This window comes from Mauremys mutica, chromosome 1 (genome assembly GCF_020497125.1).
Source record: "Mauremys mutica isolate MM-2020 ecotype Southern chromosome 1, ASM2049712v1, whole genome shotgun sequence".
NCBI lineage: Eukaryota > Metazoa > Chordata > Testudines > Geoemydidae > Mauremys > Mauremys mutica.
This window is the reverse complement of record NC_059072.1, coordinates 264,638,252-264,657,487: the sequence shown is the minus strand read 5'-3', so window position 1 is coordinate 264,657,487 and position 19,236 is coordinate 264,638,252. Positions and strand designations below refer to the sequence as shown.

Sequence of the window (19,236 nt, the reverse complement as noted above, 5' to 3'; positions counted from 1 at the left end):
CCCCTAATTGCATTATTGCATATGAATTATTAACACTGCAATAACATAACTAAGACATGAAAAAGATTCGCTACACCAGTCATCCTGTGAAATTTGCATATAATGCAGTTGACTAGAGAAACACAACATGAAAAACTTGATATTTTCCCTTCGCTCCAAATATCATGACACTAACTAATCTGTAGTTTTGGTAGATATTGGAATATTAGAATAAAAGGAGTGAATATAAAATATCTAACTAAATAATTAAAAAGTAAAATAAATCAAAATGCACATTGTGATCTCATATTGGTTGCTTTTAAATATGACCCCGTGAACCAAATCCAGCTTGTCTTGCTCAGATGAGTAGGGCCAACAAGTTTTTTTTCCCATTGTCTGGTATTTTTTTTTTAAATTAGATTATAGTAAATATTCTTAAAATGAGCAGAGGTATATAACATGCTTTGATAATTCAATGTTTTTAAATTACTGCTTAAAGCTTTTTTTCCTTTGGTCAGATTTTTTTTATCTGTTACATGGGTGTAAATCCAGAGTAGATCCATTGATTTAAACTTAATTCACGCTAGTGTTCCGAAGCACAAAATATAGTTTAACAATATATCCAGGCTTTAAAAAATAACACTTACATTGTTATGCAATTTTGACATTTTGAAGTAGTAATATTAATGTACACACTCTTGCCTTTTAAAATCACATATATGCATGATATTATAAAAATGCATTTGCTTTGATGTCCAATCCTAAGTGTTTGAGGTTTTGATATGAGAAAGCTTTTCTGTCTTGGTGAGTTCATTGCTTATGATAGAGCAGACCCATCTAGTTGGCTTTGTAAGGATTTTTTTTTTCTTTTAATGGCATTCAGCTAACCATACCAGGATTTAAGTGCCATTTCTTCTATTAATTTCCAAGCTCTTTCCACTTTCTTTTATTCCAAGTTATACTATAACTACCAAATGGTATTACCAGCCAAAAAAGTGGTTTGGCAGGGATTGTTACTGAATTTTGCCAAAAGGAGCCAAACATATGGGAACAGTTAATTTATTGATTCTTTTAACCTCCGGGGAGCTCTTACGGAGAGTATATTACCTTTTTATCTCATGTACTTTAACAAAAAGAGCTATTGGCTTGAAATTTGATATGCCAATATACATGCTGAACTTCAATACAGTTATGTTCAATTCAGTCTTGTTTAAGAATACGATTAAGAGTGTAGAAGACTGAACTGGGACTTAATTTTTTTTCTTTTAGTGTCAGATCACCTCTGCGTAATTTTGTGTGTGTTTAATTGAAAATTAAAGAAGCATTTTTCAGATGGAAAGAGCTCTTAATCCCTTCCTCTTGCTTGATAAGGCACTTTCAGGTACATACATTAGAGAAGGATAATCCCAGAAAGGGATCTTTGTTATTACTTTCTCTGATTTATGAAGGGCTGTGTTCTCTTCTTTGCTCCTTTTTCAGCAGCATAAGCTAATTCTCACACGGACACAATCAGAATCAGGATAATGTTCTTCAAAAAGCATGTCAGTCTTCCTGCACTTTCTTTTTCTGAGAAGGGGATGGGCTCCCTCTTTCTTGGCCCAATTCTAGTCTCATGCCATTGTAAATTAGGAGGAACTCCACTAAGTCAATAGTGATACCAATGTAAAACTGGTGTAAATCGGGTCACAGTTAGGGCCCATTTGTTTGGACCTCATAATGTGGACGTGTCTATTTCTGATATAGGAAGAGGGTTTGCAAGAGTGCATCACTAATCTGGGCCTTTAGTGAGTAAACCACCTCAATAAATGTACATCTATATTTGTTTCATTAAACTCTCTTTGCTGCAGGTAATGTGTGTACTTTGCTCTGTCATTGTGTTTACTTTTAAAGGAAAACTGTAATTATCAGTTGTAATAACTCAGATGGTTGAGTGAATTAGTATTTAAATAGAATGTACCTTAAAACAAATTTACTCTGATCTCTAATGGCTCTTCATAAGATCTGAAAAAGCTGAATTTTCTTTCCTAATCTGTTTTGAGGCTGCCAGAATGATAGCTCCCTGTTTGATTATTAACGATACTGGATTATATTTCAAGCATTTAACTGTTCAGTGATTTACTTCTCTTTGTAATTAGATGTAGTGATCTAGTTTATTTAGTGTTAAACTGTAATTTTCTCTTAACAAATATTTAGCCCTTTCAAAGAATCTAATCTGAGCAGGAATTAGGGCAAGGTCCTGGTTCTGTTGAAATCCAAGCGTGTTTTCCCATGGTATTCAGAGAGAGTCATAGTGGCTCCCAGGTCTTTTGTTCTATGTTTGTGCAGTGCCTAGCACAATGGGGTCCTGGTCCATGAGGAGCGCTCCTAGATGCTATAATAATAATGATTAATAATCTGCTAGCTATTATGGTAGTGTTCCTTGATCTATTATATACCAGATTTAAAAAACAAAACAAATAAATATTTAGGATGTTTTTCTACATTTTCATATATATTCCATGTTGTAATTGAAATCAAAGTGTATATTTTTATTACAAATATTTGCAATGTAAAAATGATAAAAGAAATTAGTATTTTTCAATTCACCTCAAAGAAGTACGGTAGTGCAATCGCTTTGTCGTGAAAGTGCAACTTACAAATGTAGATTTTTCTTTGTTACATAACTGCACTCAAAAACAAAACAATGTAAAACTTCAGAGCCTACAGGTCCACTCAGTCCTACTTCTTGTTCAGCCAATCACCAAGCCAAACAAGTTTGTTTACATTTGCGGGAGGTAATGCTGCCCTCTTCTTATTTACAATGTTACCAGAAAGTGAGAACAGGCATTTGCATGGCACTTTTGTAGTCGGCATTGCAAAGTATTTACGTGCCATATATTCTAAACATTCGTATGCTTCTTCATGCTTTGGCCACCATTCTAGAGGACGTGCTTCCATGCTGATGACACTCATTAAAAAAACAATCTGTTAAATACGTTTGTGATTGAACTCCTTGGGGAAGAATTGTATGTCTCCTACTCTGTTTTACCCACATTCTGCCATATATTTCATGTTATAGCAATCTCGGATGATGACCCAGCACGTGCTGTTTATTTAAGAATGCATTTTGTGAAATTTTGCAGTAAAAGTAAAGAAGGTACCAATGTGAGATTTCTAAAGATAGCTACAGCACTCAATCTAAGGTTTAAGAATCTGAAGTGCCTTCCAAAATCTGAGAGGGACAAGGTGTGGAGCATGCTTTAGAAGTCTTAAAAGACCAAACTCCAATGAAACTACAGAACCCCAACTACCAAAAAAGAAAATCAACCTTCTGCTTGTGGCAACTGACTCAGATAATAAAAATGAACATGCATTGATCCGCACTGCTTTGGATTGTTATCGAGCAGAACCCATTGTCAGCATGGAAGTCCCCTGGAATGGTGGTTGAACCATGAAGGGATATATGAATCTTTAGCACATCTGGCACATAAATATCTTGCGACGCCAGCTACAACAGTGCCATGAGAACTCCTGTTCTCACTTTCAGGTGACATTTTCACAAGAAGCGGGCAGCATGCAGCATTATCTCCTGCAAATGAAACTAACTTATTTATCTGAGCAATTGGCTGAACAAGAAGTAGGACTGAGTGAACTTGTAGGCTCTGAAATTTTACATTGTTTTATTTTTGAATGCAGTTTTATTTGTACGTAATTCTACATATGTAAATTTAACTTTCATGATAAAGAGATTGCACTACCGTAGTTGTATTAAGTGAAATGGAAAATACTATTTCTTTTGTTTTTTTACAGTGCAACTACTTGAAATAAAAAATAAATATAAAGTGAGCACTGTACACTTCGTATGCTGTGTTGTGATTGAAATCAATATATTTGAAAATGTAGAAAACATCCAAAAATATTTATTTAAATAATAGTCTATTATTAACAGTGCGATTAATCACAATTAATTTTTTTAATTGCTTGACAGCCCTAGGAAAAAACCATTCAAAAACCAGTAGTGGAATCATGGTCTCATTGAAATCAGTGGCATTTTTAGTTTAGAAGGGGAACATTATATATTGCACTTTGTAGATCTCTCTGACTACAGTGACATCCATAAATTGAGTAGGAGGTACCTCTTGCCTAGGGTGCCCATATCTTCAGAAATCTGTTGTCAGACCTGGGCTCCCAGTTAGGTTGTTAGTTGAGGGTTTGACTGCAGTCCCAACGTATATGGTGTCTGGAGTTCCTACTTCTGCTGTGAGGCTGGGCTAAGCAACAAGAGGTGCTACTCTGAAACACTGACCCAGCAGTAGGAATTTCCCGCAGCCCATGCTGCCCACTTTTCTACAATGCAGAAAATGTGATTGTTTACCTACTACAAAGCAGCTCCTCCTCTGGCCTGATCCAGGCCCCCATTGGTGCTTCAGACCAGCAACACCCTACAAATCAGTGTCTCTTCCTTACTGGATTCCCCTTTACACAGTTACAGCTCTTTGCTTTCCCCAACCCCAAAACTGCTTTGCACCTCTGCAGGCCACCTCCACCTCCTCTGGGCCACAGCTGCTCGACCTCTAAATCCCCAATGTACCCCACGACTACTTCAAGGCACCTACTCCTCCCAGGTCCACCCACTTCCATTTTCTCGACCAGCAGCAACTTGCCCACTCCTGAATTCCTGGCTTTCCTTGTCTGCTGTTACAACAGCCTTCCTGGTCCCAAATGCAGGCTGCACCAAAACCTTCTTCCCGATTTCAAAGTTCTCCAGCTCCCCGGTCTCTCATAATCCACCAGCTTCCCATGTCCCCTTTAGCTTCAACTCCCTCATTCTCTGACTTTATCTGTAAGTTACCCCGTTTTGATCTCCAACTTGAGATTTCTCTGACCTACCCCTGCTCTGAGCTCCTCATCTGCTCTTTCCCTGCACCTGTGAGAACTCAGGACCCAGCTGCAATCCTCAGTGCTCCACAACTTTACTTCCCTCTGGCTTCCCCAGTCCCCTTCTAATTTATAGGTATCTTTCCCAAGAGGGGACCAGGGGGCTGATGGCCTTTCTCCCTTTCCCTGGTTTTCCAGGGTTTGCCAGCTGGCTCACTTCCCCCTCTTCCCAGCTTGTGTCTTCTGGGGACTACTAAGTGGGGGTGCTGCTTCCACAGTCCATCGAGGTAGGAACAAAATCCCTGAGGATTAGAACCAGCTGCACTCCCTCCCTCACAAAGAAGGGCTCAGGGAATTGCCACCTTCAATAGGTGGGCTTGCCTTACATTCTGAGGGAATCTACATCAAATGTGGGCAAGAAGACACAGATCATAGAGAGACCCTGCTTGCTGTGATATGGGGCATCCCTGAGCCAGGGTGGGTTCAGTGGGAAGGGGAGAGAGCACCCTATCCCCCAAGTGTCAAAATCTTCCTGATGTATCTCTATCCCCGTGCCTGCACATCTGCCAGACAGCTAATATAGGTTTTCATTTTGAAATTATAGTTGTTGTACTCTTGCCCTTCGCTTCTCCCTGTTCAGCTGCTACTGGTAGTTTTTCCTCTGAGTTTCCAGGAGGCATCAATTAGAATACTATAGATGCTGGAGCAAAATTATCAGTCGTGTAGCTCTGTTGAAGTCAGTTTGGCCATATATCTGGCTTTGTTCCTAATCCTGCGATACTTGCCTCTGGAAATGATTTGTTTTCTGTGTTTCAGCCGTCTTGCAGAATTGTTTACCTTTAGGATTTCAAATACATTGTTTGCAAGTCAACAAAATATAATGTACATCATATTTGTGCAACTTCCATTGAATATTTGTACTTTTGAATTACTTACCAAAGTATGGCAAGTTTATTTTTCTCTATTTTGTCATCTCTGGAAGTGAAGTGTGCTAGAAAAAACAATGTTTTTACGTGTAATAGTGACAAAAGTGCATCTAATTGGACCCTGGCATCAAAATTTTCTATGATTGGCACTTACTTCAGTGATTTTCGGCCTTTCATTTCACAGTCAGTTTTTGTGTGCAGCAGAGAAGCATCTTTTTGAACATTTAGCCCATATCCAAAACAAAGTGAACAGTAAAGATCAAACACATTTATGGTTTATTTCTATTTCATATACTTGGAGTATAGAATGGCAGATTATTACCTAGTTGACCTGCATATTCTGCCTTGAGTACACACCATACATATTTATTTGAGTCAGGTTGCACGGGGGTTTATAAATCAGGGCCGATGTAAGTGGAAGATATTATTAAACATAACAGAACATTAGAGAGACAAGGTGGGTTTAGTAATATCTTTTATTGAATCAGCTTCTGTTGGTGAAAGACACAAGCTTTCAAGCTTACACAGAGCTCTTTTTTCTGAAGTTGGCCCAATAAAAGATATTAGATTAGACCATGTGTCTCTCTAATATCCGGGGACCAACACAGCTACAACAACACTATAAAGAACAGAACACTTGCAGCATTGGCCATTTTGGCCAAGATCTTCAAAAAGGCAGCCTTAAGTTTGGGTCTCAAATCCATATTTAAGCTCTTAGATAGGTATCCTGATGCTCGAAAGTGCTGAGCAGTGAAGCATTCCCTGTGCTTTCAACAGTTTGGAGCTTGAGTGTTAAGGATTTTTGAAAATTGGCTATTTATTTGGGTAACTAAATAAGGATTTCTGAACTTAACTTAGATACCCGTTTTTGAAAACTTTGGCCTACCATTAATTTTAATGGGTGACTGATTTCTAACTGTGACACTGAAACTGTAGTTTTGAAGAAAGGTGATTGAACATTATTGTAACTTTCCCTAAACTACTGCTATCAAAAAGAAAAAAACACACCTCACTTTGTTTCCAGATATAACAGTATTTAATCTCTCTGTATATCACTGTGCGCTACCCTGACTGCGTATGAGCCAAAGTCACAACCTCATGAACCTTTGGCCAAGAAGCGAGAGACTTAACAGCACAGCCATACTGACCAGCACAGCCATACTGTCAAAAGGAATGACATGTTGCAATAATGCAGTGTTTCTCAAACTGGGACCGCCGCTTGTGTAGGGAAAGTCCCTGGCAGGCTGGGCCGGTTTGTTTACCTGCCCTGTCTGCAGGTTTAGCCGATCGCAGCTCCCACTGGCCGCGGGTCACCGCTGCAGGCCAATGGGGGCTGCAGGAAGCAGCACTGGCTGAGGGACATACTGGCTGCTGCTTCGAGCAGCTCCCATTGGCCTGGAGCAGCGAACCATGGCCAGTCGGAGCTGCAATTGGCCGGACCTGCGGATGGGGCTGGTAAACAAAACAGCCTGTTCTACCAGGGGCTTTCTCTACATAAGCGGCGGCCCCAGTTTGAGAATCACTGCAATAATGTCTGTGGTTTGATTTTAGTTTTAAAGTGATTAGTGGTGACTCAGAGAACAACATGCTAAAATGTTGGCAAATTTCACTATTAAATTAATAGACCAAAACACACACTGAATGATTCTAATTGTTCGAAAACTTATCCGGTGTTCAAAGTTGTCCTCCATAAATGTAAGGTTGAATGCATATTTTAATATCAAAAGGTCTTAATATTTTACTAAATCTAAAAACTGAGTTTAAACAATAGCCAACACCAGCCCTATTTTCAATATAGACAGAAAACATGTAGTAATTCTGAAGCACAAGAATGAAAAATATAATGCAAGCAAAAATGAGTTTGGTATCTTAAAATAAGACCCAAATATCTGCATGACAAAACTACTGCCAAATTAGGCAGGGTTGGCATTGTCTGCTCAAGCAAGCTCAGGCTTTAGGATTAGAGCCCTGCAAGTCTTTGGAAATTCACTTTCTATCATGGACCATTTTTGTGGATCGGATACAAATTTTGTATCCATGCAGGGCTCTAATTGGTATAGTCTAGGTGGTACAAATAGGACTGTAATGCACTGAAGATCTATGCAGGAAAGCCTGTGGCTTAAGTCAGTGTTAGTCCTTCACTTTCATGAGCAGTATTACAGTTACTTTTACCATTTTGTATTAAATTATTTAAATTTTTTTTACAGAAAAAGGTGTAAAATGCAATGATCTGTGCAATGCAATGCAGTGTTTTCAAAATAAAATATTTAAATGTATGATAATACATTTGGTAGAAAACATGTAAAATACAATAATTTTGATGTCTAGTGTAGTTAATTCTCTTCTTTTTGACTGCTCTCTTAACGGCAATACATTTCTTAACATAAGTCAGTACCATTGCTTGATATAAGTAGTTTACGTGAATAGTCCCTATTCCCATAAGTAGTCCCATTGACTTGGATAGATCTACTCATGTAAGTAATGTTTGCAGGAATGTGCTCTCATGTACTTTAAATTATTTTTAAAATAAATTCCTCTTCTTTGTACTTGGCAAAACATGATCTCACGGTTCTGTATGTCACCTACAAGGACACCACAAACATAAAACAAGAAGCAGCATCTCTTATCCAGCGTTAGGGCCCTGACAAGTAATAAGAGGTAATGAGTTTCAGATATCTTGATTTAAATTCCTTTTATTTGTAATTTTAAGACTATACTGGCTTTTGACTAATAGTTTAGAATCACTTCCCTTGTTGATTTAGGACCTGATCCAAAGTCAATGGGAGGCTTTCCATTTATTTCAATGGGAATTGAACAAGGTCCTTATGTTGGTGTAAATCCAGGGAAACTCCACTGAAGTCACTGGTGGCATTCTGGATTTACACTTGTGTAATGACAATAGAATTTTCCCCACAGTATGTTAATATTTTGTATTTAACCTTCAATGTTACTTAATCGGGGCAGCTCCAGACCCCAGCACGCCAAGTGCGTGCTTGGGGCGGCAAGCCGCGGGGGGCGCTCTGCCGGCGCCGCAAGGGCGTCAGGCAGGCTGCCCTCAGCGGCTTGCCTGCGGAGGGTCCGCTGGTCCCGCGGCTTCGGCGGACCTCCTGCAGGTGTGCCTGTGGGAGGTCCGCTGAAGCCACGGGACCAGCGGACCCTCCGCAGGCAAGCCGCGGAAGGCAGCCTGCCTGCCATGGTTGGGGCGGCAAAATTCCTAGAGCTGCCCCTGTACTTAATCATTTTAGTACTCAATATTCAGCTAGCATCAACTGGCTGACAAAAGGGTGTTTGGTGTCTGTAAATGGGTAAATGGGTATATTCTTGATCCAAATTTAATACAAAGCAAATTAAATAGAAATACCATTTTGCCAGAACCATTCAGCAGTTCATTCAGGCTTTGTCTCATAAGCTAGCACATTATGACTAGGATAGGTTATTTTTTTCTATGACATACTCAGAACTGTAATTTAGATTAATGATATAGTTTATTACTCTTGGTGAGATGCATATACATATAGTAGAGAGACAGCATGTGTTTTTGTGTATGTGTGATACGCGCGCGCGTGTGTGTGTGTGTGTGTGTGTGTCTGTATAAAATATATGAAGTTGCTGAGTATGATATTCTCAGTTTTTAGGCCTCTGTCACATAATTTTTAGTTCTTAAAAATATCCTGTGAAAGTGCTGCTTTTATCTTTTCTGTGCAGTGAAGAACTTTTATGTTGGAAAGTGTTGAAAGTACTCAGATAGTAAAGCTTAGATTTTTGTTTTATTTGGCAGTACACTTCTGTTTAGAATTCCTTTAATCTATCCATTCCCTGCTTTTTTATTCATCTTGATAGCTGAAGGTTCTCGGAAGGATTTTTCTTTATATATAAAATTATTAAATTAATAATGCTCAGAAGTCTAAGGTTTTTCTTATTTGGGGGAGGGACATGATAAGATGGACTCTTGTGTGAGCTGTTAAATTTCTATTTGCCTTTCTTGGGTGTTTTTTTGTTTGTTTTGGGTTTTTTTGTTTTTGTTTTTTGTTTTTGATTTTTTTGAAAATAACAAAAAAACCCAACAATTTATATGGTAGATCTAAAGTTTCATTAAAATTGCTTACGCCCTGTCCCAGGCATTTTAAGTGGGCCATCTGTCTAAACATCTCTCTATTTTTTTCTGATCATTTCCTCGACTTATTCATGAGCCATGGGAGGGCTCCTTTGTAGTCTCCATGTAGCTGGTTCAGTCTACCCCCACTGAATACATCTATGTGCTTGCATAACATATCTTTTCACAGTGCTGAAAATTCTCTGAACTTGGTTCAGATGAATGGCCCACTTTCTGAAGCAGCTCCCCCCCCCCCCACCGCAAAGATTTGTATGCAGAAACTGACCTCAGTGGCTACAGAATCCAGCACATTATTCTTGATCATTTTACAGGCCACCTGCTGTGAAAGTTATGATGAAGGATTTCTAATGATTCTTTGACCATTAACATTGTTTTAAGTCAATATTTCACTTTTATTTAACTGCTGAATAGGTAATTGTACAATTGAAAAACAGCTTTAGTGAGTATCACATAATCTAGTTTTGCAATGCTCATAATCCTTGATAATTGGAGAATTCATTAGGATAGTTTGGGCTCTGTATTTACCTAAAATTTTATGCAGCAACAATATAAAAAGTAAAGAGCATTTGTATTATTTTTTGGAACATTATAGCTCACATTTTGAATGGTAAGAAATCTATACTCCATTTCATGACCCTTTAGGAGCTGGTGACATTTATTGTAGCCGATTACATCATTAACAGCAATCGAGAGACAGGAGTTTATTTGCCACACACTACAGAAAATTGTAGTTTTATTGAGCTCCTCCATTCTGATTGGTTGGTAACAATCAAAGTGGACAGGCCTGGGGCAGAGCTATTACTTGATTTGCTTTTGTGAATGTCTGTTTTCCTTGGTTGCTTGACTAGAATAGATAAAAGTTTAACTAATATGTGTTTTCCAGGAACACAATAAGTGTGTGTCGATTTAAAATTTCAACAGTTGGCAGTTTCCCTCACTGAAAAGATATTGCAGCAAAGAAAACCAGAAGTATAATTGCTGCTGTTCATATAAAGTTAAATAAACCTTTTATGGGTGGAGGAGGGAAGAGAAAATGTATGTTCAGATAAATTATGAGACTAGGTCAGCATTTATTAAGTTCAGGATGATATCAGAGATAAACAGGATGTAAATACTCCAAATTACAGACCATTTCCCCATCATATTCTTTAATATTTTAGCAAGAGAAATTTGCATAGAAGTGACTCTCATATTTAGGGCCAAATTATCCCCTTACTCCTGGTATGTGCCCGTCTACTGTTTTTCTTAACATTTCCCTCAGAAAGGGGGATTCCAAGAACAGAGGCTCAGAATTACTTTAACTGCATAATACCCGTGTGATTGAGGGAGACATTGCTGTGGACCATGTTCACCTCTGCCCTATACCCTCTTCCTGTTGGTACTGCCTCTGCTTCTGCCCTGCTCTGCCCTTTCCACTGCAGTTCCTCACCCCTCTCCTCCTATGCACGCTCACATAATACTAATCTCAAGGGAGAACAACACACACTAATCCGTGGGGGCCACCCCCCTCTACCCAATAACCATAAGCACATCCCCCCTCTCTGCACTTGTTTCCACCAGCACCCAAAACCAACCATTATTTTTTGCTGTTGTCCTAGTCGTACAATCCTTTGCCAGTCCCAAAGGATTGTGGGGTTTAAGTTCCATCAAAGAAAGATTATGTGAAACTTTTTGCTCCAGGTCAAAAAAAGGTTGTCCCACACATTTTATAATGGTAAAAGTGTGTGTGTGTGGGGGGGGGGGGTTCACTTTCAGAAATGCTTTTGGTCTGGTACAGATGTATCAAATTTCAACCCAAAATGGAAAAGTTTATATAGTTATAAACCTCTGAAAATGACTCTCGAGAATGAAAATGCGTGTGTAACCTTATCTAATGGCGTTGGTATGTACTTCCTTTATAATAGGTAGAGACACAAGTACACGTACAAGTGCATGTTAGCAATATCAGTGTGCCAAGTTACAGAGGTATGTGATAAATGCGTATTTGATTCTCTGCCGCTATCTCATTTCCCAGGGTTACGTCTTGCATTCCAAACCTCCAAGCAGCTTTTTAAAAAACAAACACAAATCCCCACCCTTTATTTGTGCTAGGAATAGTTTTTTGGAATTTAGAAGCTTTGACTTCCCTTCTAAGTCTGGGAAGCTGTCCTTAGGTTGGACTTAGTAACCATATGAGTATGAAGAAACTACATCCTGCTGGAGGACACTCTGGCTCTAGAAGACTCATTTGAAAGGAAATTAATCTAAAGGTAAAAAGGTTTAGGGTTCTCAGAAGCTAACTTCCAAATCCATCTCAGTCAGTATAGCTGCAACCCACTATTCCAAACCTGTGGGCACCCAGTTAACAGAGCTGGAAAAGTCCCTTTGTAAAAGGATCCTGCAGTTTCAGGAAACAAGAGAGTTGCACCTGGCAACAAACTTCATACAAGACATGGCTCTGCATTCACCCTGCTGACCAACAGTGTGATAGAAAGAGGGAGCCTATGGCTCTGCTCATGGGTGTTTGACACCCAGGCATAACTGGGATAGTAGCCATGCTTTTTAAGAAGGAATACACTCGATAAAGCCGAACAAGAAAGGCTGAACAAAAATAATCTCTGCTGGGAGAGCAAGATAGCCTTTTTTTTTTCCCTTTGATTGCCAGCGAAGTCAAATTTGTGAGGTCACTCCCAGCCAAATTAAACACGAGCAGGACCAAGCCCAGCACACTATGCCCCGGGTAACAAATAATCTGATGCTGTGCTGGCAATGAGGCTGATCTAATGATATCCTGGGAGTAGACTTCACCTCTTTCACAAGAACTAGGGAGATCACAGCACACACTGCTAAATCCTATCCGTCGTTGCATCAGGACACCATATAGAATTCAACCAGGCGCCACCAAGAACCCACTAAACTCCTCCTCCTCTCTCTCCTTATCCCAGAAAATGTTGGGAGAACATCACACTGTTAGCTGCCTACTAACTGTCCAGGAAATTTCCTGATTCCAGTGTCTATACTCTTCTACCTGCTGTCCTGCAGAGATCAGGATAAGCATATCTGGGTGGGATCTAAAATGGCTAAATGATTTTATGACATACAGGAACTTCAAGATGGAGACCTGGAGAAATATCATTGCTAACAATGCTCCATGGAGATTTTCTCAAATCTGTTTTGACATTTGCTTCTGTATGCCAATAGAAGAGGCTTGTCACTGGATCTTGTCCATATCATTTTTACTATGTTATGTACAAGTGTTGAGAGTATAGACAGGATCTCTAGGTAAGATCACTTGGGAATTTTGGAGTGGGTCATACTTGAGAGGGGATGCTTTTGAGTCCAAGGTCAAGATTTTCAAAAGTGACTAGTGATTTTGAGTAATGTGGCCACCTCAAACGATTGAAGATACAACTTCTTTATTACATCATACTATCATGTGTTCCATGTGCGTATGTAATATGTATGTGTGTTTATAATGAATTTATTTATGAAGAGGATGAGGAAAAATAGGTACCCGCGTAAAATGAATTCCAATGCTATCCAGGTAAAATTATTATACAAGAATAAAAATAAAAAATTTAGAAGAAAAAAGATATATGGATTATTTATCAAGGATGTGCCTTTTGGAGCAAAAATAAAATGCTTTTAATTTTTCTTTTTAAAAATGCAAAGCGGAGCACCACCTTGCACACTTCAGCTTCTCTCAGGCTACGTCTTCACTACCCGCCGTATCGGCGGGTAGCAATCGATTTCTCGGGGATCGATATATCGCATCTCATCTAGACGCGATATATCGATCCCCGAATGAGCTCCTGTCGACTCCGGAACTCCACCAACCCGAACGGTGGTAGCGGAGTCGACATGGGGAGCCGTGGACATCGATCCTGCATCGTGAGGGCGGTAGGTAATTCGATCTAAGATACTTCGACTTCAGCTACGTTATTCACGTAGCTGAAGTTGCGTATCTTAGATCGATTTCCCCCCGTAGTGTAGACCAGCCCTCAGTTTGGAAATACAAGCAGTTGGATGAGTCTTTGCATGTATGGGGCAGTAATGTGATCTACAGCCCCCTTACTGAATGTGGATGGGGGGAGGAGAGTCTCTCCTGTTTACAAGCAAGCAGCTTGATCACAAACCCAGGCAGCTGCCAGTCATGGAGGCAGGCACACACAGCTGCAACCAATAGAGGAAACAAGGCCTGCTATAAAGGGGAGAGTGCAGAGAAGGAATGGGAGGCAGAAAGACTTGGAATAGCAAGGTGGTGACAGCCCTGCACCAGACTGACTCCAAGAAGACAGCCAGGAGACTGAAGGAGACTGCAAACCCCAAAAAGTGAAGGGTCGACAGGCGTAATTGAAGGTGAGGGTCCAGGAACTGACCTGACTGAGAGAAAACTAAGCTGGCTCAGAAGAAGCTGAGGCCCCTCAAGAAACCACACCAAGAGGCAGTGACAGGGGCCTAAGGATATGGTGAGCAATAACAGGTGAATACAACAGATGGGGCAACTCAAGTTAACAGTGGGACACTTATAATTAAAGGTTAAGTCATGTGTAGTCTTGTGAAAAGAAGACTGAGTGGGAACCTGATAACAATCTTAAATATGTTAAGGACTGTTATTACGGTTGCCAACTTTCTAAGTGTACAAAACCGAACACCCTAGCCTCACCCCTTCCCCAAGGCGCTGCTCCCCACTCACTACATTCCTCCTCCCTCACTGGCTCGCTGTTCCCCACATTCACTCACTTTCACTGCGCGGGAGCAGGGGGTTGGGGTGTGGGGGGGTGAGGCTCTAATTGGGGGTGAGGGCTGCGGGGTGGGACTGGGAATGAGGGGTTCAGGGTGTGGGAGGGGGCTCTGGGCTGGGGCAGGGGGTTGTGGTGCAGAAGGGGGCGAGCGCTCCAGCTGGGGGTGCGGGCTCAGGGGTGGGGCTGTGGATGAAGGGTTTGGGGTGCAGGAGGGGGCTCCAGGCTAGGGACTGGGGCCGAGGCATTCGGAATGCGGCAGGGTACTCACATGGAATGCGGCAGGGTACTCGGCAGGGTTGAGTCAGGGGGTTGGGATGCAGGAGGGGGCTCCAGGCTCGGAGGTGAGGCCGAGGGATTTGGAATACAGGCGGGGGCTGTGGGTTGAGACGGGGTTGGGATGCAGTAGGTGCACCTGTCCTGTCTCAGTGCTGTGTCCTGGAAGCGGCCAGCAGGTCTGGCTCCTAGGCATGGGGGGCCAGGAGGCTCTGCACACTGCTCTCGCCCACAATCACCGCCCCCACAGCTCCCATTGGCCATAGTTCCTGGCCAGTGGAAGTACAGAGCCAGTGCTCGGGCTGGACGCCTGGCAACCCTAGCTGTTACAGAGGATGATGATCTATTGTTCTCCTTGTCCACTGAAGGTAGGACAAGAAGTAATGGGCTTCATCTGCAGGAAGGAAGATTTAGGTTAGAAATTAGAAAATGTTTCTATCTATTGGTATAGTTAAGCTCTGGAGTAGGCTTCCAAGGGAGATTGTGGTATTCCTGTCAATGGAGGGTTTTAAGAACAGACAAACACCTGTGAGGGATAGTCTAGATTTACTTGGTCCTGCCTCAGCTCAGGAGCCTGGAAAGACTTCCAGCCCTTCCAGCCTTACATTTCTATGATTCTATAATTAGCGTAATATGCCGTGGATACAGTGCTTCAGCTGCCCAGTAGTTATCAAGCATTTTGTAAGCATGACGGCAGGGTTGAATTTTAAGGAGAGAGTTAAATGTGGACAGTGTAGTGGACCCCCCGATGTAACACAAAAGGTGCACTTCCCTGGGTTATCTTAAGTTTGTGAGGTCATAGACTATTATGGGAGGAATATAGAACTCTGACCTCAAGTCCTGGCATGTAAAAATCTTCAGTTTATTGTATCTACAGAGATCAATCAATAATGTATAAAATACATATATTGTTACAAATAATGTATGGATATTATTCGTTTGGCTGAATTTGCATGCTTTTGTGTCTAACTGGCCTTTAACTTAGGTTTGTTGTCTGTGATTATGATGTGAAGGTGACGGTGAACCACTTTTGCTCTTGAAGTTCCAAGTAGTCTTTTTATTTTTTCAAGTGCCACTCTTCTTCCTTCCTTCCCTCTCCTCATCTGTTTTTCACCATTTGCAATATCCCCGTAACCAACGATGGCTGGATTTTGGGATTCTCCTCAAATTTTATCAGTACACTTCAGTGACACAGGGTGTCAAGGCAAAGCAGAAAATATCTCAAAAGGCTTCTCCGCTAAAAAGTTTTCTCCTTATGTGCCATAATGGACCAAAAAAATGGTATCCGGTAGTTTTCCCAAACATGCTCCCTGGCTGTGTCAATAGGATTAATGATGTTTAAAATCCTTTATGGAGACCCTATGAAAGAAGTTCATGTGATTAAAAATGGGGACAACCTGAAAATGCTGTTAAAATATTCTTTTTCCATTCCTTGCTTTAGAATTTCTCTTGCTAAGCTGGATCTGAACAACTGGGAGCTGTCGGTACAGCTAGGAGATGGAACTTACTCTGTTACAGTTTCAAACAACGGGTCAACATTCTCTGTAAGTTTTGCTAATTTTCTAAGAAATGTGAGGCATTGAGTCAGTGTATATATTATTCTTGATTTGTGGTACAGATCTCTCATCTGTTCGGTGCACTAGCACAGTTACACATTTGTTTCATCTTCTGCAGGAGGCCTTGCTGTAAATTAGAATACCATCCTCCATATGCTAATTAAGTGGTACATTTCCCATACAGGGATTTATCTACACTCTAAAGTCAATGAAACATTTTTGTATTCTACTTTCTTCTTACATTTGTTTTCTAATTAACAAAATTGTTGTTTAATGCCTTACTTAGAAGTGAGCTTTTATGCTGTGCCACAAGAGGTATTTGAGAGCAAGAAATTAAATTGCAATTTAAGATACTGGTAAAAATCAAACAAACTAACCAGGAAAAATGCATAATCGGGATGACAGTAGCAAGCTACCATTAAAACTGAGGGTGCAAATACAGTAATTAGCCACAATATGCTGACACTTCATTTTGTGTCTGGAAACCATTTGCTTCAGATGCACAAATGTATGTGATTTAGCTTTTACAAAACTTGCTAAATAATTTCTTTCGTCTTGTGATATTAAAGAGTGAAAGGCATAAAGCATTGCATTATATTAGGATTATGGTGGAACCACAGATGGTGATAAAATAAAATCAAGCTAAATCAGAGGTAGGTTAACTTGGAGAGTTGGGGGAAAAAATTCATGGAGGAAATTGTTTTTATAATTCTGCAGTGCTGATTTCAAAGCTAACCTGAGAGTTTTAAGAATGGACACCATTTACATGAAGTCTGTCAAAGCTTTAAGGCTGGTATTTTCAAAAGACCTTCAAATTAATGCAGCTCCACAGAAAATCCCAATTTAAATATTTCATGTCATGAATACAGCTTTCTCAAGTTGTTTTACTTTTGCTTTGTTTAAAAGTTCTCTTAAAAAAGAGCAAAGATGTAATGATTTTAACTTAAAACTAGTCAGATTTTAGGGGGTGTGGCTGCTTGCGGCGGCTGAGCAGCTGTCGGGGGCCTCCCGGCTTGCGGCCTCTGAGCAGCCCTGGGGTCCCTCTGCCACAGCTGCTGAGCAGTTCAGTGGTCCCTGCCGGTGGCCGGTCAGTTACAGGGGCTCCCCTCGATAACACTAGCGGCAACTGGGGAGATGTGTGGTGGGGGGTCCCTTCCAGCGGCCACTGAGCAGATCTGGGGTGCCACTGCCAGAGGCAGCTGGGAGCTCCGGGGCGGGAGGAAGGGACCAGCTGCTTGCAGCAGCTGAGCAACTGCAGGGAGGGACCCTGCCAGCAGCTGCGGCTGGGGAGCTCGGGTCCTCGCCGGCAGCCAGTCAGTTGCAGGGGGGTCCCGCAACTGCAGCTGCAGGAGGATTGCCCGCGAAGGCTGGGCTGCTGCAGGGGTTTCCTGCTACTGACTTCAGCAGGTGTTACTGAGCATGCTCAGTTTGTGTGAGCATGCTCAGTATACCCTAACTAGCAAATTCAGTCAGATAACAGTTTTTCACACTACAAGGCAGCTAGTCAGCTGCGGGGGCCCCCAGTGTCGCAGAGGTTGCTGGAAATCATGAATTCTGTGGCTTCTGTGACCTCTGTGACATAATCGTAGCCTTATTTATTGTGCGAAGAAGAAAGTAGCTCCGAATCCTGACTAGTGCCCATTTGAAAAATTCCATAAACTCCTTTAAGAGTACAGTCCTCAGAGTCTTGTGTATTCCATTGTTCCGTAGCTGTGGGAGTCACCCTTGATGGGGAATTGTGGAGCAGGTTCTAAGGTTTTGTTTTCACGCACATTTTCCTTTGGATAACTAAGTGTTTTTTTTAACCCAGTTAATTAATTTGGTGCAAATTTGTATTGTTTGAGGGTCTTATTTCAGTTTAGTTTCATCTGGTTTAAAAAGGTAATAAATTGAGCGAAACCAAAATAAGACAGTTTACATGCAAACTTGCACCAGTTTAAAAACACACCATTAGTTAAACTGGTGAAAGTTTGTGTGGAAAAGGCCTTTAAAACCAGAATTATGCTTCTGCCCCGTGTGGTTATAAAGATAACCTTGAAAGCACCAAGTGTTACCTTCTAGAGTCTGGACAGAGCCTGGTAGCCTGAGAGGTGTAAACTGTCCTGTTCCTCTCAAACATATAACAACTGAAGAGGACAATTTAAATGCCAGTATTATTTTTAGCAGTTTTAGCAGGAAAAAAGCGCATGTGCCTATCCCACAATCAAAAACGGTCTCCCCAGCTGTCCACTAGCCGGCTGCCAAAACCTCCAGCTTCTTCAGTGCCAAAAACAGCAACATATCAAAAAGTGAAAATGTTGTGACAGTCTAAAATAAATGGAATTTAATATCAAAATAAATAACACAGGAGGAGTTGTACTGATTGAATTAACTATGAAAAATAATACAATAAAACCGTCCATATTTTAATTTAAGTGAAGCGGCTCCAGAATTCCCAGTCTGTTGCAGCACAGTGAACCCAGATTTTAGGTCCAGCTTGTCATGGACTCTTTGGTTCTACGTGCAGTTAAAAAGAGAGCACCACCATCATAATCAAAGGGTACGGAGTATGGTCTAGGAAAGAATAAGTAACTTAAAAGTAAACTTATTTTCAGTACTTAAAGTGTAGCTTAAAGGAATTTATTATCGTTTCATGCCACTTTGCCTGAGAGAAAGAGGCTGGGGGGCAGGGCAACAGGAAAGTACTGCTCCACAGAGTTCCAGCAAGGCTGAACAGGATGGCCATGGAGCTTCCTGCCCTTGTCCCAGCATCCTAGGCAGCATGCTGCTACTTTTCCCTCAGGTTGTGTTGCAGTGAAGCAGACAGG

General features: G+C 41.0%; 1 protein-coding gene across 3 annotated transcripts in view; it reads left to right on the top strand.

Annotated features, from left to right (window-relative positions):
* PCCA (propionyl-CoA carboxylase subunit alpha) overlaps positions 1-19,236 on the top strand; it is a 417,465-nt gene that overhangs the window by 269,547 nt on the left and 128,682 nt on the right. For all 3 annotated transcript variants that reach the window (XM_045009001.1, XM_045009013.1, XM_045009009.1), the window contains one exon: positions 16,315-16,417. In XM_045009001.1, coding sequence (XP_044864936.1) covers positions 16,315-16,417 — 103 coding nt within the window. The remainder of the gene's footprint in view (positions 1-16,314; positions 16,418-19,236) is intronic.